Consider the following 27,135-nt stretch of genomic DNA (forward strand, 5'->3'; position numbering starts at 1 on the left):
TCAGGATATGTTCTCCTCATTGCAGCGGACTCGCTGTAAACAACGTGCTCAGGGCGGTTCTATGTTCAAACTTCAGTGTCAGTCAACACTGTGGGCGGGGCCTGTTTTTTTTTTCTGACGTCACACTGCCAGGGATCTGGAAACGGCTTGTTCTGAGACACTGCTTATGATTTACGGGGATTAAACAAAAAGGAGTGGGTGGATTTTTATCACTATAGGGTGGTTGTGTACACACTGCCAACACACATTTATGTCCAAACACCAGGCAAAAGTGAATTTTGCATAATAGGTCCCCTATTATTTTGCATTTTAGACACATTTTAAGCACCAAGTGTATTATTATTAACTCTATTATTACCATTTTATATGTTCATATCTGATTCTACCTTCATCATGTGATATAGTTCAGATGTGTGTGTGTGGAAATGATGCGTTGTGACCAGAGGCGTATCCTTCATTTCAGAAGTGAGCAGGACAGAAATGTTGGGTGTAATATGGGTTTTTGTCTGACCTTTGTCTAATTAAAAAGATTTTTTTTTTTTTTTTATCTCTTGCTTTTAATAAGAAATCAAATACACTGCTGAACAATAACCAGTATCTAATATTTTCCCCCTATATTTTTGATAATTTTATGATTAGTTTATGTTTTCCTAAAAATTACTATTAAAACTCTATTAAAAATCCCATTGACTTTCATTGATGAATGTTCAGATGAGCCAAAATTGTTCAAACTCCAACTGACAGAATTGAAATTTAAACACACTGAAGCCTGTTAGACTCAATTAAACTGACATTCTGTGTACTATTACTAATTCATTGAAACTCATTTCATCTATCTATCTATCTATCTGACCATTTCTATCTATCTACCTCATAGTAACCACCCAGAATACCCTAGAAACCGCATAGCAACACCTTAGCAACCACTCAGAGTACCTTAGCAACTACATAAAACCCTTGCAACCACTCACAGTACGCTTATTTTATCTAGTTTTCATTTGAAAGTGAACTAATCCTTTAACGGGTTTGCATGTGTATCAGTAAAAGAGCATTAAACTTAGAAGCATTTTAAACTTTGTGGCTGTAAAATAGTTTCATATGCTGGAATCTGACAAATCTTTGCTGTGAAACGAGACAGAAGTGAGAACAGACTAAAAAACAGTGTATCAAATTGTCATGAATGGCTGGTTGTAATGAAGCTCATGATGATGGAGAATACAATAACACTGTCTTTAATCACAAATCTAACATGTAGGAGAGATAAAACACAACCACTTCAACATAAACGACAGAACAATGAACAGACAGAACTAAGAGTTTAAATACACAGACAGAGTAATCAAGGTAAAACAGAACAGCTGCAGGAACTAATTAACAACCAAGAACACTAACTAGGGAACACACACAGACAGCAACACCATGATAATAAAACACAACAAAACTGTTGCACAAACAGATTATTCTGAAATGTTACATTTATACTGGACTAATGGTACTTTTCACTAAATCTTCTTTTATTAAACAAAATGTGTATTTAGAGATTGTAAATTACACTCTAAAATTACTTAATTATCAATTCATGTATCAGATTTTCTTACATTAATAATGAAAATAGTCCATTTAAATGTTGTCTTTTCTATTGTTTCTATACTGTTCCTATATTTTAATCTACAGTGATAAATGTACTTATTTTTGGGGTAACACTTATACTGATCCTTCATTAATGAATAACTACACAACTACTTACTAATTCATTCATCAGAGTTACTTGTTAGTTAATAGTAGTTACTAGAGTGTTAATAATGCATTATTCATTTGTTCCTGTGTAGTTACTCATTAATGAAGGATCAGTATTCTAAAGTGTTTCCATTTTTGGGAGTGAGGACGGATCCAGACTTGGATTGTAACTAGTATCCTCAAATGCTCCTGTCTTGGTTTGTTCGTTTATATCATTAAGTTTCCATGTTTTTGCTGGTTTATTAGTGACTGTATGACATTTATTCATGATTCATTTAACTCACACATGAACTGAACATGGATTTCAGTCATTTTCTCTTTCTGTCTTCAGTCTGTATGATTGCAGTATTACAAAGAAACAGTGTGTCATCCTGACTTCAGCTCTGAAATCAAACCTGTCACACCTGAGAGAGCTGATCCTGAGCTGGAATAAACTAGGAGACTCTGGAGTGAAAAACCTCAGTGATCTACTGATGAACCCACAATTCAAGCTGGAGAAACTACGGTTAGTATCATTATACTGTATTTACTGTTTAGTTCATTTTAAGTCAACAGGGCACAATCACATCATTTGTAGCGCTGCATCTCCATCTGAAGAAAGATTCAGAAATGGTTTTAGTTAAAGGATTAGTTCACTTTCAAATGAAAATTAGCTCAGGCTTTACTCACCCAGCAGATTATTATATAAATATTTGTTGTCATTTTCACAAGCTGTTTATATTTAGGCCCTATACAATTTTTTTACACTTTTAAATATTTTTGACTATTATTTTGCATTTTAGACACATTTTAAGCACCAAGTGTATTATTATTTACTTTATTATTACTATTTTATATGTTCATATCTGATTCTACCTTCATCATGTGATATAGTTCAGATGTGTGTGTGTGGAAATGATGCGTTGTGACCAGAGGTGTATCCATCGTTTCGGAAGTGAGCAGGACAGAAATGTTGGGTGTAATATGGGTTTTTATCTGACCTTTGTCCAATTAAAAGATTTTTTTTTCTTTCCTTATCTCTTGCTTTTAATAAGAAATCAAATACACTACTGAACAATAACCAGTATCTAATATTTTCCCCCTAAATTTTTGTTAATTTTATGATTAGTTTATGTTTTCCTAAAAATTACTATTAAAACTCGGAAAAATCCCATTGACTTTCATTGATGAATGTTCAGATGAGCCAAAGTTGTTCAAACTCCAACTGACAGAATTGAAATTTAAAAACACTGAAGCCCGTTAGACTCAATTAAACTGACAGTCTGTGTACTATTACTAATTCATTGAAACTCAAACTCAATTAATCTATCTATCTGACCATTTCTATCTACCTCATAGTAACCACCCAGAATACCCTAGCAACCGCATAGAAACTAACCAGAACACCAGAGCAAACCGCCAGAATATCCTAACAACCACATAGCAACACCATAGCAACCACTCAGAGTACCTTAGCAACTACATAAAACCCTTGCAACCACTTAGAATACGCTATCTTATTTTATCTAGTTTTCATTTGAAAGTGAACTAATACTTAAACGGGTTTGCATGTTTATCAGTAAAAGAGCATTAATCTTTGAAGCATTTTAAACTTTGTGGCTGTAAAATAGTTTCATATGCTGGAATCTGACAAATCTTTTCTGTGAAACGAGACAGAAGTGAGAACAGACTGAAAAACAGTGTAACAAATTGTCATGAATGGCTGGTTGTAATGAAGCTCACGATGATGGAGAATACAGTAACACTGTCTTTAATCACAAATCTGACATGTAGGAGAGATAAAACACAATTTTATATTAATCTAGAGTGATAAATTCATTTATTTTTGGGAGTGAGGATGGATCCAGACTTGGATTGTAACTAGTATCCTCAAATGCTCCTGTCTTGGTTTGTTCGTTTATATGATTAATTTTCCATGTTTTTTCTGGTTTATTAGTGACTGTATGACATTCATGATTCATTTAACTCACACATGAACTGAACATGGATTTGAGTCATTTTCTCTTTCTGTCTTCAGTCTGAGTGACTGCAGTATTACAGAGGAACAGTGTGTCATCCTGACTTCAGCTCTGAAATCAAACCTGTCACACCTGAGAGAGCTGATCCTGAGCTGGAATAAACTAGGAGACTCCGGAGTGAAAAATCTCAGTGATCTACTGATGAACCCACAATTCAAGCTGGAGAAACTACGGTTAGTATCATTATACTATATTTACGGTTTAATTTATTTTAAATCAACAGGGCACAAGTCACATCATTAGTAGCGCTGCATCTCCCTCTGAAGAAAGATTCAGAAATGGTTTTAGTTAAAGGCTCAGGCTTTACTCACCCTCAAGCCATCCTAGGAGTGTATGACTTTCTGATGAACACAATCAAAGAAATATGAATAAATATCCTGACGCATCCGAGCTTTATAATGGCAGTGAACGAGATCAATGAGTATAAGCTGAAGAAAGTGTCTCCATCCACATCCATCCATCATAAATATGTGCTCCACATGGCTCCAACAATTAATTTGTGTAAAAAAAAAAAAAAAAAAAGTGTTATAAATATATATATATAATTGTTACAATACAGGGGAGGTCGGAGACACAGGTACAGTTTACGATGTTTATTGAGACAACCAGAGCAGTATGCAGGTGAGTGAAAGCAGACAGCAGTTTCCAGACAGATTATATATCAAGACAGTGATACTTGACTTGATCTTCACACCAGATTCAATGAGGACAGAGAGACACTCACAGAGGTCTGGAGAGCACAGAGAATCTAGGAGACACACTGGAGAAAGGTAAGTAGTCCATAAGGTAAGCATTCAGGTTAGTATGCGTTAATGAGACTGGACAATGACTGACTGTGAGTGTCTTTTATAGTGCTGCTGATTGGGCTGGTGATGAGTGTCAGGTGCATGTGATCAGTACTCTGGTGAGGGAGTGCGAAGTGATTGGCTGGGTGCAGAGCCTGGCGTGTCTGTGACAATATTATTATTATTATTATTATTATTATTACATTAATAATTTTGATTTAGTTTGATTATTAGGATTTGTGGTCTGGTTTTAATACTATTCATCAAGAAACTATGACACTATTAATAGTAACCATTGTAAAAAGCAATTCAAAAGATTATGCCTGTTATATCAAAAGTATGACTTTACAAAAGCACTTTACAAAAAATAAAACAACATAAATATAAGAAGATGAGATAAATAAAACGGCATTTAACAAATATAAAAATTCAAATTTAAACACACTGAAGCCTGTTAGACTCAATTAAACTGACATTCTGTGTACTATTACTTATTCATTGAAACTCATTCAAACTCATTTCATCTATCTATCTATCTGACCATTTCTATCTATCTACCTCAGTAACCACCCAGAATACCCTAGAAACCGCATAGCAACACCTTAGCAACCACTCAGAGTACCTTAGCAACTACATAAAACCCTTGCAACCACCTAGAGTAACCTAACTTTTTTTTTTTATCTAGTTTTCATTTGAAAGTGAACTAATCCTTTAACGGGTTTGCATGTGTATCAGTAAAATGAGCATTAAACTTTGAAGCATTTTAAACTTTGTGGCTGTAAAATAGTTTCATATACTGGAATCTGACAAATCTTTGCTGTGAAACAAGACAGAAGTGAGAACAGACTGAAAAACAGTGTAACAAATTGTCATGAATGGCTGGTTGTAATGAAGCTCACGATGATGGAGAATACAATAACACTGTCTTTAATCACAATTCTAACATGTAGGAGAGATAAAACACAATTTTATATTAATCCACAGTGATAAATTCACTTATTTTTGGGAGTGAGGACGGATCCAGACTTGGATTGTAACTAGTATCCTCAAATGCTCCTGTCTTAAGTTTCCATGTTTTTGCTGGTTTATTAGAGACTGTATGACATTTATTAATGATTCATTTAACTCACACATGAACTGAACATGGATTTGAGTCATTTTCTCTTTCTGTCTTCAGTCTGAGTGGATGTAGTATTACAAAGAAACAGTGTGTCATCCTGACTTCATCTCTGAAATCAAACCCGTCACACCTGAGAGAGCTAAACCTGAGCTGGAATAATCTAGGAGACTCAGGAGTGAAGCACTTATGTGACATACTGAAGGATTCACACTGTAAACTGGAGAGATTGAGGTCAGTAACATCTTCACATACAGAAATCAAAATGCTTAAAATCACTTTAACAGTTTAAACTAAAACACTTTATACTTAATATCTCACAATGACTCTGAGTTCACATTATATTGGTGTAATATTCTTCACCTTAATGATTTGTTTATGAGATAATCTCTTTTCCTCTGTTTGTGTCTTTCTAGTCTTCATCACTGTGGCATTACAGATGTTTCTTCTTTAACTCCGTCTTTGACTAACTCAAAAGCACTGCAGTTTTTAAAAGATCTTGATCTGAGTTTCAATATGATAGGAGACTCAAAGCAGAGGCTCAGTGACGTGTTACGAGACTCAAACTGTGTCCTGAGGTGAGGAAACATCACTGTGATATTAAAGAGATCTTCATTTACCTCTGATATGTGAACAAACATTTCAAATATTCGTGAAAGGAAATTATCATTAATCTTTACTGTAACAAAGGGTTTGTGAAAGAACAAAATGTGAAGTTATTAAAATGTTCAACACAAAGGAGGAAAGAGAACAAAAGCACACTGTCACAGCTTTATTCAACAACTCCTGCTTTATTAACTGTCAGTAGTGAATCATTTCAGTTTTACTTTGACAAGCAACATGTCACACTACTTTACACTCACAGTTATTTACTAAGAGCCCTACAAACATGTTTAAACTAGAAGACAAACGGCTTTAACTAAAGGTTTGTGTTTTAATTTTGAATCCCAAGTAATGATTCTGGACTTTAAAAAAAAACATTAATTTGTGTTAATGTGTATCGTCCACCTAAATATCACAAAGATTTTATTGAGGATTTTTCTAATTTCCTCTCTCATATTATTTCTATGTCTGATTCGATTTTAATTGTCTGAGATTTTAATATTCATGTTTGTTGCCCAGGAAAACCTTTAGTAGAAGAGTTTCTTGGAATGTTGGACTCATTTAATTTGACTAATTGTGACTGGTAGTACTCATGAAAGGGGTCATTCTCTTGATCTTGTTCTATCATTAGGAGTTTCTGTATGTGATCTTGATGTCATGGTAAACAGTTTTTCAGATCACTGTCCAGTAGTATTTAATGTAAAGCTTCCAAGTATATGTCAATCCTCTTCTCTGCCTGCTAAACTTTATTGCATTATTTCTCCCTCAATAACATCGGTATTCTTAAATGGTTATATTGCTGCTCCATCAATCCCTTGGATTGAGTCTGCACCACCTTCTACTGATCCAGTAGAATTAATTACAACATTTAACTCTGTCTGTTCTAACATTTTAGATCTTGCTGCACCATATAAAAAGGAAAAAAGAGTCAATACGCAACCTTGGCTGAATGAACAGACTAGAGCTCTAAGGCAGGAATGTAGAAGAGCTGAAAGAAAGTGGAACAAAGATAAACTGGATATTTCACTTCAAATTTTGAGGAATAGTTTGATTAAATATCAAAAAGCTGTAAAGCACTTTAAAGAAAGCTATTTTGGTAATATCATTGCCAATAGCTCTGAGTCCCCTCGAGAGTTATTTACTGTGGTCATCAGACTTCTTTGTCCTAGAATGAAATGAACTTTGACTCCTACTAGTAACATGTAACCTATTTGCAAAATGTTTTGTTGAGAAGATTAAACTTCCTATTTTATCTAAGATTTTAGAGAAAGTAGTTTTTAGACAATTAACTACTTATTTAACTAAGCATAATATTTTAGATAAATTCCAATCAGGCTTTAGATGTAGACATAGTACTGAGTCAGCACTCTTAAGGGTAGTGAATGATCTGTTGCTCATAAGTGATACAGGGAACCATGCTGCTTTAATACTGTTGGATCTCTCTGCAGCGTTTGATACGATTGATTATTTGATTCTTTTGAACCGGTTAAAGCAGTTTGTTGGGATACAAGGCACAATTCATTCATGGTTTGCTTCTTACTTAGAGCAAAGAACTTTTATAGTGAAGGTTTGTAATTTCTCATCACATTCAGAACATCTTACTAGTGGGGTTCCCCAGGGGTCCATTCTGGGCACTATTTTGTTTTTAATATATATGCTCCCATTGGGATTAATCTTCAAAAATATGGTATCTCGTATCACTTATACGCGGATGACACGCAGATCTAATTGCCTCTAAAACCTAATTGTACTGATTCTTGTGCTACACTCCGTAGATGTTTGGATGAAGTTAAAGATTGGATGGCAGATAATCTGGTACAGTTAAATGAACGTAAAACGGAAATGATGATTTTTGGCCGGTCAGCGTTGAACAAGGCGGAAATTGACATATTAGGTCCATGGGCTTGTCATTTGCAGGACAGAGTGAAAAATCTGGGAGTCATCTTTGATTCATCTCTAAAATTTGACAGTCAAATAAAAACTGTAGTTCGGAATTGTTTCTTCTATCTATGGGAAATAGCTAAGTTAAAATCAATTCTGTCAACTAGCGACTTAGAAAAAGTCATCCATGTTTTTATTTTCTCCTGGATAGATTACTGTAATGCTATTTGTTCTGAAACCTGTCAAACTTATGTTGCACGTCTCCAACTTGTACAAAATGTGGTGGCTAGAATGCTTATGAAGGCTAAGAGGACTGATCATGTTACTCCACTGTTGTCTTCATTAGGCTGGCTTCCAGTGTATTACAGGATCCAATTCAAAGTCTTAACGTATGTTTTTAAGGCATTACATGGAATGGCCCCAGAATATTTGGTGGAGCTCATTAAGCCATACAAATCACATTTAATGTTGAGATCTTCAAACAAATTTTTATTAGTGATCCCAAGAGTACGTTTTAAATCAAAAGGAGATTGTGCGTTTGCTGTCACTGGTCCAAGACAATGTAATATGCTTCCCTTAGAGGTTAGATCGTCCTCTACACTGGGTATCTTTAAGAGTCACTTAAAATTAAATTTGTATTCTCTGGCGTTTTAACTTTTCATAAAAGTATTTATTATCAATGATGAGGATTATTATCGATGATGTGTTTTGTTGTGTTGTTTGTCTATTTGTATTTTAATTATTGATTTTGTATACTATGTACAGCACTTTGGAGCTACATAGTAGCCTGGAAAGTGCTTTATAAATAAATACAATACAATACAATACAATAATTCAGAATAACTTTTGCATTTGCTCCCTGTGGTTTATTCCATACTCCGTACACTCATTAGTTTCTTCTTTACAGTCACTCAATAGGAGTCACACCAACACAAACATATCAACATGATTTAAATGTATTATATTTACACAAATACTCTGCAAAATCACGTAAAGTCAGTAATTAATCTGATTACAGGATTTTAATGTAACTTTTTACTCAAAAAACAGTAATTGAAATATAGTAATTCATTTGCACTTTGTTCCACTGAACACTGATTGTTTTCTCTTGTGTTTCACCTTACAGTGTAAATAATCAATCACCAAAGGTCTCTGGATTGTTTAAATCATGGTTTAAATCTGTGAAATCATGATGAGAGGAGCAGAAATCATCAGGTGATCCACAGAAGAGTCTCACTACTGTGTCTATGAGGAGAAATAAATGTGTGATTAATGTGTAAATGTGTTTCATACAGATGGAAGAGACTCACACTTTACAATGAAATAAAGCACCATGTGTATTAGAAACATGTGATCCTGAATTATTAATGTTGTTTTATTATTCAGACAAATTAAGGTTTTGGTAGATATTAAACAAAACCATATGAGTGATCTTTAGGATTTTTGAAGAAGAAATCATGCTGGGCTGCGAAAGCATTGTGAGCTCAGCTGATCCGGCTTCCAGTATGAATGAAATTACATTAGTGTTTAGCTCTCCAAATTGCTAACATCACCTCAGTTTGGGTAAAAATAAAATAAATAAATAATAATACTAAAATACTTTGTAACATAGTAACTTGAATAGTTTTATTTAGTTTTTATTTAGTTTTTCTAACTACTTATAAGTCTCTTCTAACTCTCATCTACTTATTTACTCTTACTTGAGTCATATTATGTTTTAGTACTTCTACATGTACTCAAGTAAATTATTTCTTAAGTAGCATTACTTAAGTAAATTTTTTTTCTGTACTCTTCCCACCACTGGATGCAGCATGTGTAAGCACTGTGAGATGCTGTTGTGACATCACAATCATGTTACATTGTGGCCTCGGTCAAAATTGAGGGGTCTATCCAAATAAATTGTCCTTGTCCACTTGACGAAGTTGAATCACTTAAGAATGCAGCAGGGATTCCCCCGATGGGAAGTTAAACACAGACAGTTTTAGGGCTGTACATTAATTGAAATCATAATAAAACCACGATGCAAGCATACAGAAAGCATGATTTTGTATGCTTGCATGCCCGCAGTGTGTAATCTGAATGCAGCACGCCTAAATCCAGCATTAGAACAGAACAGACCAGGTTTATCATTATGACATGGAAGAAAGCGAAGAAACAGGGAAGGCGAATTCAGGCCAGGATAAGGACTGGACCCAAAAACATCAACATCTGTAGATGGGAATATTTTGGATACTGGAGAGATGAGAGCCAGGTAATTTGCAAGACACAGCTAGATTTGATTGAGTTTGACAAGGGCCAAATTGTGATAGCTAGACGACTGAGTCAGAGCATCTCCAAAACTGCAGCTCTTGTGGGGTGTTCCCAGTCTGCAGTGGTCAGTGTCTATCAAAAGTGCTCCAAGGAAGGAACAGTGGTGAACCGACGACAGGGTCATGAGTGGCCGAGGCTCACTGGCTCCTGTAGCTCAAACTGCTCCAGAAGTTAATGCTGGTTCTGATAGAAAAATGTCAGAATACACAGAGCATCACATTTTGTTGCGTATGGAGCTGCATAGCTGCAGACCAGTCAGGGTGCCAATTCTGACCCCTGTCATTTTTGACCGGGAACACCACAAGTGTGACTTTGTGCCATTTTGTAATAAATAAAAACAAAATAAAACCCTTTCAAAACAAATTTCCTGTTTAAACATTAAAGCACACTAGTGTGATAAACAGTGCAACATTTTTAAATATTTTTTTGTAAAATTGACAAAATTATCCACAATTTATGCCTTTTTCACCCAAAAACTGAGGTATATAAGCTCAGATAAATAGACCTATGATTGATCAGTCCCAAAAATAAATATAAAACCTGTCCTAATTGTAAGAAAACAAGCTGACAAAAAGATTGAATCCAATATTTGGTGATAAGGTGGCATAACAAGAGATTTATAAGCATTTTTTTGTAGGCTGGTCATTTTTTGACTGGGAACACTACGCGTGTGATAGGGTTTTCAACACAGCACAAGTGTTAAAGCAGTTTCATCTTTTCTCAATAGTGTGTGTATCTGCTGGTGAAATCAAAGATCTGATGCAGTGTCGTGGGGAAAAAAAGGTTTATTACCACAGAACTGAGATACATTGTTGGAACAATACTGAACATCTGCTGAACTCAAGTACATCTGTCCTCTGTGCTCATTAGATGAGTAGCTCTCTACAATATTTTCCTCTCATTTATGGACATTTCAATTCATAACATACAAGACTACACCATAGTGTTCTTGAACATAATATTAATGTACTCTATTCAGCCATAAATGAACTTGCAAAGATCCTTATTTCATATTTTCATCAACACTTCAGCTGTTGACTGGTTAGGCTTCTGTTCTGATCTCCTCATATTCACACTGCAGGTCTTTTCCATTCACCTCCTCTCACAAGCTATCATTTATACTTGATTTGTTAAGGCTATGCATTGAGAAATAATAGACTTATGTTAAACATTAGCTATTTAACTTATGTGCAAAATTGTATTATGGCATAAATAATTTACGAAAAAAAATCCATTCCATGTGTTCAAGAGAACAGAATTGTCACTTCCTGGGAAGTTGGTGCAAAATATCAGTAATAAAAATGTAAGTTGCTGCAAATGGCTCTTTTTTCCTGCATCATAAATGAGTTCGTCTCAGAGCGGCAGATGAAACACAATAAACACTGTCATGATCTCTTGCATTCGGATGCTCACGTGAGACACTTCTGGAGGGAATTAAACCAAATCATTCTGATGACACACTTTGGCTCAGGCATTTCAGAACCACCAAACCAACATTTAAGATGCTGAGATACGATTGGTCTGCTGGTTAGTCCAGTTATCCAATCACAGCCTCTGTTGAGGCAAAGGTATGTGAGCTTCTGTTATGCATCGAGGGATTTATTCGGTAAATGTGTTTCCATCGTAGCTTCCATCATAGTCTTCTTATCAGATAAAACAATTATCCGCCTCAGTTGAGTTCATGTTTTTTATGCACATTTTTAGAATTTATGTGCATCTTGGTGTTTCCATACAACACTTTTTATTGCAATATTCCAAAGTTCGCATATAAATATGTGGATGGAAATGAATGCCACTATACACAGTTAACATGTTTAATGTAGCTGTGCACAAAGATGTAGAAGCAAATGATCTTCAGCACAATGACTCTTCAGTTCATCTGAATTTCACACTATTGACTCTTGCTCTCTACGACAACTTTTGGCGACATTTCCTTCGATGAGACAGCAGAGCGCTGGATGTGACGAAACTCCTTCCACATGGCGGGCAGCGGTGCGGCTTCTCTCCGGTGTGAACTCTCTCGTGTATTTTCAGGTTCCCTGACTGACTGAAGCTCTTGTCACAATGTGAGCACTTGTAGGGTTTCTCTCCCGTATGGACCTTCTGATGCTCTTTCAGATATTTGGCTCTAGAGAAGCTGTTCCCGCACACCGAACACATGTGAGCTTTCTCGCCGCTGTGTATTTTCTGGTGCTCTTTCAGGTAGCCCAGCTGCGAGAACATCTTTCCACAGAAAGAGCACAAGAAAAGCTTCTGGTGAATTTTCTGGTGGATCTTCAGGTGCTTCGCTGAAATGAAGCTTTTCCCGCACTGGCCGCAGCTGAAAGGTCTCTCTCCCGAGTGCGAGTGCTGGTGGTTTTTGAGGATGGTGGCCTGCGTGAAGCTCTTCCCACACTCGTGACACGTGAACGGACGCTCTCCGGAGTGAATGCGCATGTGGTTCTTAAAGTGTCCTTTGCGTATGAAGCTCTTGGCGCACAGCAGGCAGGTGAAAGGCTTCTCTCCGGTGTGGATCCGGATGTGGTTCTCCAGGCTCTCTTTGCGTGTGAAGCTCTTCCCGCAGTGAGGACAGCTGAACGGCTTCTCTCCGGTGTGTGTTTGCAGGTGTCTCTTCAGATCTGCGTTTTTGAAGAAGCTGCTGCCGCACTGCAGACAGGTGAAATCACGCTCTCCGGTGTGAATTTTGATGTGGCTTTTAAGGTTCACTTTGAGTGTGAAACACTTCCCACACTGAGGGCAGATGAATGGTGGTTTTTTGGCTCCTGTTCTTTTCTGGGAGAAAACGCTTTCGGACTGTGACGGCTTTTCTCCTGTTATGACCTTCTGAGGTCTCTGATACTGATGATCCTCCTCCACTACATTCAGTTCTTCACACTCCACTTTCACTTTCATCATGTCTAGAATCAATTCAGACAAATAAGAAACAGAAGTGACCCACAGTTTCATGGCAGAAAGAAAGAGGGCTCCAGATGAACACATGAACTGATCCTGGCACCAGTTAAAATTACAATAGTCATATTAAAGCTGCAAGCAGCATTTATCGGGGTTCAAGCTTTTAAGATCTTTATGCCATTTATGGTGTTAGGTTCTAGGCCGACACGAAAACATTTAAGATTTATAGGCTTTTGGATGGAGATACATTTCTGAATGATCCTGTTATGGCTATCCAAATGATAAAGTTCAACCGTTTTTGATAATTATTGACCTAAAAAATATAGAGAATTGTACTACAGTGGTTTTGAGGTTGAGTGAAATACCTAGGATCTTAAGGTAAACTTATAGAGAATGAGGAGATTCAACATATGCTATGAATATAGTTTATGTGTGATACGTAGCGCCACCTGGTGGCTGATTTCTTTCATACTTCACACAGGCTGCTAGAGTCAAGAGTCAAAGAGGTCCACCAAGTTTCGTTTTGATCGGCCTCCATTATCCTGGTCAAACTAGTTTTCAAACTTCTTAGGCCAATGGCAGCCAATGGCTCCTAACAGGATTAAGAAACCAAAATAACCGATATGGGAAAATTTCGTCAGTTAGAGGTTCTGAATTTCGGTTTTGATTACTTTTCAATTAATCATCCAGCCCTAATCGAAATTCTTTTAATAACATTTTGCCAGGAAGGTCTCTAGATGATGTATATCAAGTTTCGAGTGAATCGAATAAACAGCCTAAGAGGAGTTGGAAAAAGTAGATTTTTCAAAAAATTCAAAACGCAGAAAAGTTTTAATAGCGGAAATGAAGATATATGTTTTGTTTGTCTTGAGCCAAGGATTCCAATGATATAAGACACTTGAGTCTACGACCAAACTTCGTGCTTGAACCCCTAATTATTATTGTACTGCACCAATACAATCAGTTCGGTCAATAATGTTTACTAGAGATGCTCCGATCGATCATCCACAGATCGGTATCGGGCGATAATCATATTCTATGACTCGATCGGTAGTGACTAAATTTGGCAGCTCTCACGAACCGATCTTAATTTAAAATTCACCGCTGACGAGCATAGATCACCGATCATTTATTTTGGTATATTTGTGTTAGCAGGGGATCTCGGACTTTTCTCGGTTTTTATTTTTATTTTTGCCAATCTCTGTTCTGGACTTGCGCACAAACTGCATTGCAGTTATTTCCCAAAATGTAATTTGTGTGAAAATATTAGGAAGTCTGGAAACAGGAAGTTAACATCGACAACATCAGAAATTTTAATGACATCTTTTTATAAAGTGGGGGGCGCGCAAGATAGTGACCGTTGAGGAGGTAGTTTTTAGAAGCTGAGGAGAAAAGTTTGTTCCTTCACCTCATATCGTTCTTTTTTGTTGAATAAATTGACCAATTGGATCTTTAAATGTAATATCTTATGATGTGGATTGGAATTGGTAAAATGTGCTTGGAAAAAAAAAAAATATGATCAGAAAATCAACTTGCCTAATAATTCTGCACACAGTGTATAACTGCTTTGTGTTCAGCGGTACTCAAAGAAACCACTTCTGCTCCATTAGCGCCACCTATTGTCAGAGAGTGAATCTGCATTTTTATTCAGTACGTCTGCTGTTTTTGTTTTCTGCAGGTGTTTTATGCAGCATAATTCCACACATCTAAAGTTTAAATCTTGAAATTATATAATCTAATTAAAATTAGATTAGCATGTGTGCAGCATCTTTGTTTGGATCATGATTAAAATGCAGAGGTTGATTCTAATTTCAAATGGCTACAGGTATTTATTTTGGCCTGTTATAGAGCAAATAAACAGCAAATAAATTTGCTTAAAAAAAAATAAAAGCAATTGTATTGGAATTCTAAGCCAGTTTGCTTAGAAAAAAATCTGAATTGGCAATGAAAAACATGATTGGTGCATCACTTATCATGATCATCTGCTTTAGTTTAAGTAAAGATATGCTGTTTGTTTATGCATTATAATGCAACATGGTGCATCATTTAACAGCTCCTGTGATTGTCACCAAACAGTCATTAATGAAGAGTCAAGAATGATCACAGACCTCTCTGTTCCTCAGTTTCTTCATCATTCATTCTGCATGTTTCTGCATCACTCGCGTCTTCACTCTCCTCTTTAATAAACTCCATCTTTACAATAGTGTCACTCGCACTCTTCACTTTCTACACCTGGAAACTGTTGGAGCAGAAAGTCATTATTAGTATTTAGTGCTGAATTCATCATACGATGGTCACGTCACTCATGAATATTAAAAATGTGTGTGACGTGACAAGATATGAACCATTAAATCACAGCTGCTTGTGTGAAATAACACTGAAACACCTCAGCCGTGTTAGAAATAAAATCACTGATGAGACTTTATTAAGACTTTCAGTGTTTCTATTATAACATGAACTTATTCAGTATATTGCATATTCATTATATTGTATTTTTTTAATAAATACAAATGATTATATTGTATGTTACATCAATATCCTATAAAAAATCTATCACTGTATAGGAACTGTAATATAATGTTTAATAATAATATAATGTACTGTCACCACAGATATGTCATTGGAGTTAATAATAATAATAATAATAATAATAAAAACTATATTTTAATTTTCATTACAAATACAATTACTGAATTAATTTAAATGATCAAATCGCCCTAAATCTTAAACTCAGTATTGTTTGTACTGCACTGTCTCGTGTTTATTTAATGCTTAAAGATGTCAGACATCACGTTGCAGTATTTGTCACTTTCTGTATCTATAATATCTATTCAGCTCATATACTGGCGCCATAAACAGATATTTAGAGGATAATTATAGCGCTCACTGGCTTTACAGAGCTGCCATAACTAATACCAGATCATCTGCAGAATGTGTAAACTACTGTAAAACATTAATTCATTTACCGTTACACCAGATTTCCTCTCGCCTTCTGTAATATATGGAGAGATTGAGAAGCAGTTCAATGGCAGTTGCTCCGCTGGCGCGTGACACCCGGAAGTGCGCGATCTGCTCGCTGGCGCGCGGTCCTAGTACCAGGTTGATTTGAGCCAATCAGACAAACCTATTATGTTTACGATGCACTATGTGATTTTTTTTTTTTTTCTACTTAAAAGGGTTTTATGTTTTTACAATAAAAACAGTTAATCACATGGGATAACTATATAGACATTTTAGTTTTATAGAAACTCTTATTCTACATGAATGCATTCATATTGACTCAACATGACTCTATTCAGAGGTACCACTGATGATAACAGCAATGTAGGAACTACACAAACACTATTAAAAAGATTTTTATGCTCATAAGGTTGCATTAATTTATTTTTAAAAAGCCGCAAAATCAGTAAATATTCTTACATTATAAAATAATTCATTCTTGTGATCAAAGCTGAATTTTCAGCATCATTACTTCAGTCTTCAGTGTCACATGATCCTTCAGAAATCATTCTGATATGATGATTTGATGCTCAAGAAACATTTATGATTATTATCAGTGTTGAAAACAGTTGTGCTGCTTTATATTTTGTGGAAACTGTGATACTTTCTATTTCTTTGCCTGGCCAAAAACTGAACAATTTTCTGTGTGAAAACCATAATACTACATTCAAAAGTTTGGGGTAAGTGGATTTTTTAAATACTTTTATTCAGTAAGTAGGCATTAATAATCAAATGTGACAGTAAAGACATTTATAATGTTACAAAAGATTTCTATTTCAAACATAAATTGGCATCGTACCCCAGAAGACAAACTGATGACAAAATGACCAAAAATAATATTTTACATTTTCATTAACATTTTAGAATTGACTGATTTAGCTTCCGACATCATAACACACTCTTAAGGCTTGTGCACACTGGGACGAATATCACGTTAGTGTGCACACCGACGACTTGCCAAGCTCTGCCAGTTCTTGGCCACACCAAAAGATGTGTATTATATGCTATTTTATTTCTGTATTTTTATTGCTTTTGTGTGTTTTTTTTTTTACACAGAATGTAATATACAGAATGTCTATTTCATAAATATATTTATTTGCACTACCATTTCTGACTACCATCTCTTCATGTCATGTATATGTGCAATGCATATATTACAATGAGGTATTTTCAGTTCTCAGTGCAATATTTTTTGGTTTTCTCTTTTTGCATGTGTTCATTCATAATTTCCATATATGACAGCCTGGCCAAAAAAAATATGTCTGCATGATTTTCTGTTTTCCTCAAATGTTGTTGTAACGGTTGGTGCAAGACAAGGAGAGATGAAGATCTTGAGACAAAGTGGTATTTATAAAATAAAAAAACAAAACACTCAGGAACACTGGAAAAATGCAGAAGCACAGTGAACCAAAACATATAGATGAGAACTAATAACCAAATCAAGCAGGGTATAAATACACACCCTAAATGGAACAAGGAACAGGTAGGGCTAATCAATTAACAAATGAGTAACTATGGCAAGCTTTGCAGGAAAGTGGATTTTGAAGGCCAGAGTCGCCCAATCCTGATCTAGACGTAAAACAGTATTTATTAAATGAAAACAAAACACCAAATGAAACATGACAGCTGTTAATCCTGACCTTCACAGCACCAGACATGTTTAAATTTTAAGAACTAATACATTCATGTCCCTGTACTGCCGTTCTCACTGCAGGTAATGTGTTTTAGTGAATTGCTCTTTTTGAACACATTTGCTCCTGAGGGCAAACCATGACCTGACGCTACAGCGTGGAGCATGAATTTTTCTAGAGGCCTGTATTTATTATGTATGAAAGATTTCAAGTGTCTTTGAAGGGCAGCTATTTAGCTGAAACTCCTCCCGCATGGAGCGCAGTGATACGGCTTCACTTCGCTGTGAATGCTCTCATGGATTTTCAGGAGTGCCGCCCGACTAAAACCTTTTCCACACTGAGGACAGATGAACGGCTTCTCTCTGGAGTGAGATTTTACATGAGTATTAAGGTATGATTTAAGTGTAAAACTCTTCCCACACTGCAGGCATGTGAAAGGCTTCTCTCCGATGTGGATTTTAGTGTGCTCCCAAAGGCTTGATCTGTGTCTGAAACTCTTCCCACATCCATCGCATATGTAAGGCTTCTCTCCAGTGTGAATCCTTGTGTGATCCTTAAGGCTTGCTTTACATGCGAAACTCTTTCCACACTGAAGGCAGGTGCATGAATGTTTAGCTCCTGTTCTCTTTCGTGACAAATTCATTTTAGACTTCTTTCCAGTTTTCAGATGTTCTCCTTCCTCTTCACTCAGTTCTTCACTTTCTTCTTCACTTTCTTCTTCCATCAGGTCTGAATGAAACAAATTCAATGGTTAAAAATCAAATTGATCAGAATACAGGTGAATCAGGATCTAGTTAATCAAAGTGACCCTCAGTTTAACAGCACAACACATCAGAGCTCCAGTGTCTGTTTTATGTGATATTTTTACACGCTAAACATTCATGATCTCATTTATAATGGCAATAAAACTGGGAGAAAGTTGATAGAGGCTGGGAGGAGAGGATCAGAAATGAGAAATGAGAAGCACCCACGGCTGTTTTGTTACTTTAGTGACTCTTTTCACAAGCCTTAATTTAAAGAAATACAACATTAATTAGCTTTATAAGTCAATTAAACAATTTAACAATATGACATTATGGTATCTGTTACTATTATAAACTAACAGTAAACTGTTCAGAAAAATATTCCTTTTATAGCACAAGCCTCTGTTTTTGAAATTAGAATTTAATGTTTTATAATAATTTTAGAACTTGGAATGCAATACTGTAAATCCATTTAATTAAAAATTATACATACTCCATATATTTTTTTAATAATAATAAAAAAATAATAATAAGGTTAAAATGTGTATATGTTTCATATGCCTTTTTGATTGGTAGGAGTAGTTATTTGGGTAAAGACTGTGGATTTCAGATCTCAGAAGAAAACAGCAGACGATCCACTCAGTGTTGAGAGAGTTTCATATTCGCTGCACAAGATGCTGTCTGTGATGTTAATTTCTCCTGTGTGTTTCTATAATTCACTGCATTTATTTTTGTGCAAGTGAGATGAGTAAAGAGCATCTGTTACATAAATCATTGTCTGTCTGTGTCTATAAGCAGTCTGGTCCTAAAACAAAAAAGGATTGAATGTACATAACAAATACAAACCTCAGGATGTCAGTCATTTACAATATCAGCATCTTAGATTATAGTGCAGAAACAGGGAATATAACAAATGCATTTCTGAAATGTTAATTTAAGTTGTCTTAAACAGGATTAGACATAATGTGGTAGAAGATCCTCGCTCCAGTACAGTAGGTGGCGTTCAGCCTGTAAAACACACGAAGAAGAGGAAAACGAAAGTAACGTCACACCAACAGAGAGACCAAATAAACCTGTTGCTCTCTGGATTTGATCCTTGCGATGTTCCAGAAAACATTCTCAATGATAACCAAATCTAACACTCGCGGTCATTAATGTATATTTAATCCACAATCCATCGATCAGAAAAAGATTTTGAGAACGACTCGCGCTGACAGACAACAAGAGGAGGAGGAAAATGAGGAAGTTTATAAAAAAATACTTATAATCTCTCTTCTTAGTGGACAAGACTTCAAGAAAGTAAGTGAGGGGGTGGGGGTGGATTTTTCAATAACCTTTGATAATAAACTTATTGAGAAACGGTTATTGAAAACGAATATGTTTCTGAAGGTTTTCTCTTCCGGTTTAGGCTGTTGATTTTGTGATGCGAAATCGAAAGTATTTTTGAACCAGACATTTACAATAGATGAAGCCTAAGTTCTTTTAATTTATTTTAATTAAATCGAATATTTCAGTTCATAACAATTATGACTTGTAGTTATACAGTATGACCATTTTAATTCAGGTTACTTTTACTCTACTTTTTAAAAATGATTCTAAAATAATTATGAATCCCACCATCATTGTGAACTTGAAGTAATGATTAAATGACAAACAATTCAACAATTAATAAAGATTGTGTAAATATGATTGTGAAATTATATTAAACTGGAATGGAGAATAAAACAAATTAGGTTTATGAATTCATATTTAGAGTCATGAGTCAGTTAAACTCATTAAACAATATGAAATTATTAAGACCATTCAGTTATTTTACATGACAATATATATGTAACTCACTTTATTTTATTCATTGTTTTTGCTGTTGTGTCTAACTCATCATTCTTCATTATTTTCATGTTCTTCATCTCTGTAAAATCTTGTCATTTCCAGGTCCTGCTGAACGATTGATTGTTTTCTCAAACCAGTGCTGATCAGAGGAGCGAGGAAAGGACTCTCTCTCTAAGATGAGTCTCTCAGAGAAACACAGGTAACACTGCGTCTGTTTCACACCATCATTTTAAACTCTACTGGAGTTTGTTTTTTCCTGTGAATAACTAAACTTTAATCATTGTTTTATATATAGGTCTCAGTACGCTTGTTTGGTCCACTTTTGCTGCTTTCACACCTGCCCAATCGAACCGCACCAAAGGGGGAAACGAACTCTAGTATGATTCAACCGAACTAAATGAGGCAGGTGTGAAAGCACCCTAAAGTATCTCCTTTACTAAAGTGTTTTTCTCTCTGTTCTTTGTGTCATTAGTGTAAGATCAGGATCACATGTGTCCAGCTCTGTGTCTCTGAAGAGTGATCGGTCAAAAGAAACACCACCAGACTTCAGTGGGGAAAAACCATCATCTAATAAAAGGTATTTCATGTTTCTAATTTTTGGTCACACGTTGACTGTGTTAAAAAGTTGTCTCTGAAGAGTGATCAGTCAAAAGAAATGCCACCAGCCTTCAGTAAAGTCTCTTTATCATCTGCTGGATTTCAGCCACTGTTCTCCAGAACATTCAGGGTGTTTTCACACCTATGGATCATTTGTTTTGTTCCAAAACAGGGACTAAATTTGTTACAATGTTGCATTTTCTTCTTGGTTCGGTTTGCTTTCACATTGCAACATTTCAAAGCATGTTGTGAGAGACCGTATGAATTTTATAATGAAGCAGAGCGAGAATCAAGGCTTCGTCGGGACAGCATTCTCGCACAGAGAAGTGCAATGACACAACAGAGGTGCTCATTGGTTCCCATTCAGTCAGTCACGTTCGACGTTACGTCGATACTGACGTAATGGGGTCTCGCTAGGGAGCCCAATCACCTCCAAGGATACAAAACAAGCCAATGGGAATTGGCCTGTGAGATTTACATGCCGGGCCCCTCCCCCGGCATTCGGGTATAAATAGGGCCGGCATACTCACCTTCATTCATACTTTTGCTTCGGAGCCGATCACATCGGATCTGCGCACTTCATCTCCAAGAAGAGTGAATTTCTAAAGAGCAAAAAACAGCAATTATAATTGCTACAAGGACTCGGTCCTGCAACAGCAATTTTAATTGCTACCTTTGTTGTTTTTGTTCCGGTGGCCTGCTCGAGTCTCTCCAGCTGGTGGGAAGGCATACTCAGCGGTGGGGGTGACGACGCGCTGCCCACAGGACGGTGCTACGCCCATCCCTGGGTGCTTCGGCTGGTGAGGTATACTGAAAGAGCAAGCACGGGCGATCAGCGTCTTTTTCAAGATGTCTTTTCGTCCGTGTGTTTCTGGATGCGGTCGTTTCCTGACCTCTTCTGACGGCCACGATCACTGCCTCACGTGTCTGGGTAGACCGCACGCTGAGTCGGCGCTCGTGGATGGTACATGCCCTCACTGCGAGGGCATGTCCATGTTGGTGTTGAGATCGCGTCTCTCCTTCTTTAACACGGAAGTGAGAGGCCCCTCTGTCACTACCCCGGCGCCGGTGGCTGTAGCGGCCACTGGCCAGGTTAGTGCTCTGGGAGATCTGAGGATCACAGTGGGAGCTACTTCGTCGGGTCCGTCCCCACGAACCTCCCACTCCTCAACAACACCATGTGCCGTTGAGATGCCGTCTGCTGCCGCGGGGCCCTCTTCGGGGGTGCCCCACGTCACTTTCGGCGCTCCGGAAGAGGATCGGATGTCGATCGCCGCATCGGGGAGTGGGTTGAACGGCTCAGAGTCTGACGATGACTCCGAGCTTCCGCCCTCAGGGGTGGTTGCTCAGTCAGAGGCGGACTCCGAGTTAACAGCCATGCTTGCCCGGGCCGCCGCGGGCATCGGGCTCGAGTGGAACCCTCCACCCTGTCCCGAGCGCTCGCGGCTGGATGACTGGTTTCTGGGGTCGGGGCGCAGCGCTCAGCCGCGTCCCGCCCCAGTGCCGTTCTTCCCGGAGGTGCATGAGGAGCTCCAGAAGACCTGGTTGGCACCTCACACTGCCAGACTACGGTCCTCTGCCTCCTCCACTCTCACTACCCTCGATGGGGGAGCCGCCAAGGGGTACGTGGACATTCCTCAGGTGGAACGTGCGATTGCGGTGCACTTGTGCCCGCAGTCCGCGGCCACCTGGCGGAATCGTCCGCGTCTCCCGTCCAAAGCGGGTAAGACCACGGCCGCTCTCGCTGCCAAAGCTTACTCCGCTGCTGGACAGGCGGCTTCTGCCCTGCACGCCATGGCTATTCTGCAGGTCCATCAGGCTAAAGCCCTGAAGGACCTGCACGAGGGTAGTGCTGATCCAGGGGTGCTTCAAGAGCTGCGCGCCGCGACCGACCTTGCCCTCCGGGCAACGAAGGTCACGGCACGCGCCCTGGGTCAAACGATGTCCACCCTGGTGGTCCAGGAACGGCACCTTTGGTTGGACCTGGCTGAGATGAGGGAGGTCGACAAAGCTCGCTTTCTTGACGCCCCCATCTCCCAGGCCGGCCTCTTCGGCGACACCGTCGAGGACTTTGCCCAGCAGTTCTCGGCGGTGCAGAAGCAGACGGAGGCCATCAAGCACATCCTGCCCAGGCGTGATGATGCCACCAATCCGCCTCGGGCTGTGCCTCCGTCTGCTCCTCGCCGAGGGCGTCCCCCTGCGGCTCAGGCTCCTGTGAGGTCGGAACCCTCCCATCCTCCTCGAGCCACCCGCAGGACGGCCACGCCCCCCGCCCAGACCGCCAAACCGCCTTCTAAAAAGAAGAAGAAGGCGAAGAAGCGGCCCTGAGACGGGAGACCCGGAGGTTTTGGAGGCTGCTCAGGAGACGGGGACCGCTCCGCTCCTTCCCCCGGGACAGGGCCCGGGGGAAAATCCTGTGTTGTTTTTTTCTGTTCCGCCGCTGGCCGCAAGGCTCCTTCCTTCGCCACGGGCAGGGTCTTGGCGCTCCGGGAACGCACTGCCTTCCCACGCCACCCTGCCCACCATGAGCCACGTGAGTGGACCCCACTCACAACCCCGACTTCGGGACGCACCGCCTCCCGAGTTGGGCCACAGTGCTCCATGCTGCCCCCCCGTGGGTACTTCTGTTGTCCGGATGGTTCCACTCGTATGGAGCTTGGGGGCGTGGCTACGCCTTCCCAACCCATCCCGTTGGCTCCTTCGGACAATCAGACTCGGCTACGCGATTCAGTTCGCCAGGCGTCCCCCCAGGTTCAGCGGCGTTCTGTTCACCTCGGTGACAGGTCCCAACGCCACTGTCCTGCGGGCGGAGATTGCGGTTCTTTTGGCGAAGGACGCAATAGAGCCTGTCCCTCAAGCCGAGATGGAGTCTGGGTTTTACAGCCCTTACTTCATAGTACCCAAGAAAGGCGGGGGGTTACGACCGATCCTGGATCTGCGTGTCTTGAATCGGGCCCTTCACAAGCTCCCGTTCAAGATGCTCACGGTGAAACGCATTCTCACGTGCGTTCGCCCCCAGGATTGGTTTGCAGCCGTCGACCTGAAGGACGCGTACTTTCATGTCTCGATCCTTCCTCGACACAGACCGTTTCTTCGGTTTGCGTTCGAGGGGCGGGCATATCAGTACAGGGTCTTACCCTTCGGGCTGTCCCTGTCTCCTCGCGTCTTTACCAAAGTCGCAGAGGGGGCCCTTGCCCCGCTCAGGGAAGTGGGCGTTCGCATCCTCAACTACCTCGACGACTGGCTCATTCTGGCCCAGTCCCGAGAGCAGTTGTGCGAACACAGGGACCTGGTGCTCAGTCACCTCAGCCAGTTGGGGCTTCGGGTCAACTGGGAGAAGAGCAAGCTCTGCCCCGTGCAGAGCATCTCTTTTCTCGGTGTGGAGCTGGACTCGGTCAACATGACAGCACGTCTCACCAACGAGCGTGCACAGTCGGTGCTGAACTGCCTGAATTCGTTCTCGCGGGAAACAGCGGTCCCACTGAAACAGTTTCAGAGGCTCCTGGGGCATATGGCATCCGCAGCCGCAGTAACGCCGCTCGGATTGCTTCATATGAGACCGCTTCAGCTTTGGCTTCGCGATCGAGTCCCGAGGTGGGCATGGCACCGCGGCTCACTCCGTGTAGTCATCACTCCGGAGTGTCGCCGCACATTCAGCCCGTGGTCGGACCTTGCTTTTCTACGGGCCGGGGTGCCCCTAGTACAAGTGTCCGGGCATGTTGTTGTTACAACAGATGCCTCCACCACCGGCTGGGGTGCCATATGCAGTGGCCAGTCGGCGTCGGGCTCCTGGACAGGACCCCGTCGCCATTGGCACATCAACTGCCTCGAGTTGCTGGCAGTACTCCTTGCGCTGCGCCGGTTTCGACCGCTGTTGCAGGGCAAGCATGTACTGGTCCGGACGGACAACACGTCGACGGTAGCGTACATCAACCATCAGGGTGGTCTACGCTCCCGTCGCATGTCGCAACTCGCCCGCCATCTCCTCCTGTGGAGTCAGCGCCGACTCAGGTCGCTGCGCGCCTCCTACATCCCGGGCGAGCTCAATCGTGCGGCCGACGCGCTCTCACGACAGCTCACACTCCCGGGGGAATGGAGACTCCACCCCCAGGCGGTCCAGCTGATATGGAGCCGGTTCGGGGAAGCACAGGTGGACCTGTTCGCTTCTCTGGAATCCGCCCATTGCCAGTTGTTTTATTCGCTGACCGAGGGGACCCTCGGCACGGATGCACTGGCACACAGCTGGCCCCGGGGCCTACGCAAATATGCGTTTCCCCCAGTGAGCCTCCTTGCACAGACACTGTGCAAGGTCAGGGAGGACGAGGAGCAGGTCTTGCTAGTTGCGCCATACTGGCCCAACCGGACCTGGTTCCCGGAACTCATGCTCCTCGCGACAGCCCATCCCTGGCGCATCCCCCTGAGGAAGGACCTCCTCTCTCAGGGGCAGGGCACCATATGGCACCCACGTCCCGACCTGTGGAACCTCCACGTGTGGTTCCTGGACGGGACGCGGCAGACTTGAGTGGCCTACCGTCCGCGGTAGTCGACACCATCACTTCGGCCAGAGCCCCCTCTACGAGGCGCGCCTATGCCATGAAGTGGAGTCTGTTCGTTGAGTGGTGTTCCTCCCGCCGGGAGGACCCCCGGAAATGCCCGGTCGGTGTTGTGCTTTCCTTCCTTCAAGAGGGTTTGGAACGGAGGCTGTCCCCTTCCACCCTGAAGGTCTATGTGGCCGCCATCGCAGCGCATCACGATGTGCTTGATGGCAAGTCACTAGGAAAGCACGACCTGATCATCAGGTTCCTCAGAGGCGCCAGGAGGTTAAATCCCCCTAGGCCTCGCCTCATTCCCTCCTGGGATCTCTCCATCGCCCTCTCGGGCCTTCGGAGAGCTCCCTTCGAGCCCCTCGAGTCAGCTGAGCTGAAACATCTGTCTCTTAAGACAGTGCTCCTGACCGCGCTCGCCTCCTTCAAGAGGGTTGGGGACCTGCAAGCATTTTCGGTCAGCGATTCGTGCCTGGAATTCGGGCCGGACTACTCTCAAGTCATCTTGAGACCCCGGCCTGGATATGTGCCCAAGGTTCCCACCACTCCCTTCAGGGACCAGGTGGTGAACCTGCAAGCACTGCCCCCGGAGGAGGCAGACCCAGCCCTTGCGTTGCTGTGTCCCGTTCGTGCTCTGCGCGTTTACGTGGACCGCACGCGGAGCTTCAGAAGCTCTGAGCAGCTCTTTGTCTGTTTTGGAGGTCAGCAGAAGGGAAAGGCTGTCTCCAAACAGAGGTTGGCCCACTGGATAGTGGATGCCATCGCCTTGGCGTACCAGTCCCAAGGCGAGCCGTGCCCCCTCGGGTTGCGAGCTCACTCCACTCGGGGTGTTGCTTCTTCCTGGGCGTTGGCGCACGGCGCCTCTGTTGCAGACATCTGCAGAGCTGCAGGCTGGGCGACACCAAACACATTCGCGAGGTATTATAACCTCCGAGTGGAACCGGTGTCCACCCGTGTGCTTTCTACTCGTAGTTAGCCATGGGTGTTCGCTTGCTGTGCCATTTCCCTCGGGAGAGGGAATGCGAGCACTGTTTTCGCTCCTCAGTTCAGTTCCCCGTAACGGCGAACCCTGTGGAGTTCCTCCTGCATCCTGCGGCAGCCAGACGCGGCGGAGGCGTCAGGCGCCAGGTCCAGTACTTGCGTGTATGCCCAGTTGGTCTGCCCTTGTACTGGGCTAGATGCCCATATGCTGTGATTCCCCTCGGGTAATCCCATATGAGATTGTCCACGGTAAGGTTTCCCTGACGGTAAACCCGTGTCTTTCCCTGGGCGGCTTTGCTTTTGCCCCGTCTCTGATTGCTAGTCGTTCCTCCCGAAAGGTAGGACCTACATCAGAGATCTTCCATATGCGTTACTGTTCTCAGACCAGTCCATATGTGTCTCCACACGTTACCTCCCTTCGGGCAGGGTGTGGTCTCCGTAGCTTTCCCCTCCTCGGGGAACGCTT

At 40.8% G+C, this 27,135-nt stretch overlaps 4 protein-coding genes across 11 annotated transcripts in view; 2 read left to right on the forward strand and 2 right to left on the reverse strand.

Annotated features, from left to right (window-relative positions):
- Positions 1-9,464, forward strand: part of LOC137002916 (protein NLRC3-like) — a 35,630-nt gene extending 26,166 nt beyond the window's left edge. For 2 of the 3 annotated variants that reach the window (XM_067362857.1, XM_067362858.1), the window contains 5 exons: positions 2,069-2,242; positions 3,755-3,928; positions 5,718-5,891; positions 6,074-6,235; positions 9,268-9,464. In XM_067362857.1, the coding sequence (XP_067218958.1) occupies positions 2,069-2,242; positions 3,755-3,928; positions 5,718-5,891; positions 6,074-6,235; positions 9,268-9,334 (751 nt within the window). In that variant the 3' untranslated portion in view covers positions 9,335-9,464. The remainder of the gene's footprint in view (positions 1-2,068; positions 2,243-3,754; positions 3,929-5,717; positions 5,892-6,073; positions 6,236-9,267) is intronic. The other variant, XM_067362859.1, reaches the window with a different exon arrangement.
- Positions 9,465-12,359: 2,895 nt separating this feature from the next.
- On the reverse strand, positions 12,360-13,346 carry LOC137003835 (oocyte zinc finger protein XlCOF6-like). Its single transcript, XM_067364093.1, has one exon. It carries the CDS (start codon positions 13,344-13,346, stop codon positions 12,360-12,362), a length of 987 nt encoding a protein of 328 aa, XP_067220194.1.
- Positions 13,347-18,206: 4,860 nt separating this feature from the next.
- Positions 18,207-18,698, reverse strand: LOC137003836 (gastrula zinc finger protein XlCGF49.1-like). The gene has a single exon (XM_067364094.1). It carries the CDS (start codon positions 18,696-18,698, stop codon positions 18,207-18,209), a length of 492 nt encoding a protein of 163 aa, XP_067220195.1.
- A 953-nt stretch (positions 18,699-19,651) lies between these two features.
- Positions 19,652-27,135, forward strand: part of LOC137003670 (NLR family CARD domain-containing protein 3-like) — a 64,875-nt gene continuing 57,391 nt past the window's right edge. For 5 of the 6 annotated variants that reach the window (XR_010892026.1, XR_010892027.1, XM_067363900.1 and 2 more), the window contains exons 1-3: positions 19,652-20,016; positions 20,650-20,746; positions 21,020-21,124. Coding sequence is in view for 3 of the 6 variants with exons in the window: in XM_067363900.1 (XP_067220001.1) it covers positions 20,724-20,746; positions 21,020-21,124 (128 nt within the window). In the remaining 3 variants the exon portion in view is untranslated. Of the gene's footprint in view, positions 20,017-20,649; positions 20,747-21,019; positions 21,125-27,135 lie in introns of those variants that run through there. The other variant, XM_067363902.1, reaches the window with a different exon arrangement.

This window comes from Chanodichthys erythropterus, chromosome 16, assembly GCF_024489055.1.
Source record: "Chanodichthys erythropterus isolate Z2021 chromosome 16, ASM2448905v1, whole genome shotgun sequence".
Classification (NCBI taxonomy): domain Eukaryota; kingdom Metazoa; phylum Chordata; class Actinopteri; order Cypriniformes; family Xenocyprididae; genus Chanodichthys; species Chanodichthys erythropterus.

Excerpts from the sequence above, each read along its gene's own strand:
- LOC137003835 (XM_067364093.1), bottom strand. The coding sequence starts at position 13,346 with ATGATGAAAGTGAAAGTGGAGTGTGAAGAACTGAATGTAGTGGAGGAG.
- LOC137003836 (XM_067364094.1), bottom strand. The coding sequence starts at position 18,698 with ATGGAAGAAGAAAGTGAAGAAGAAAGTGAAGAACTGAGTGAAGAGGAA.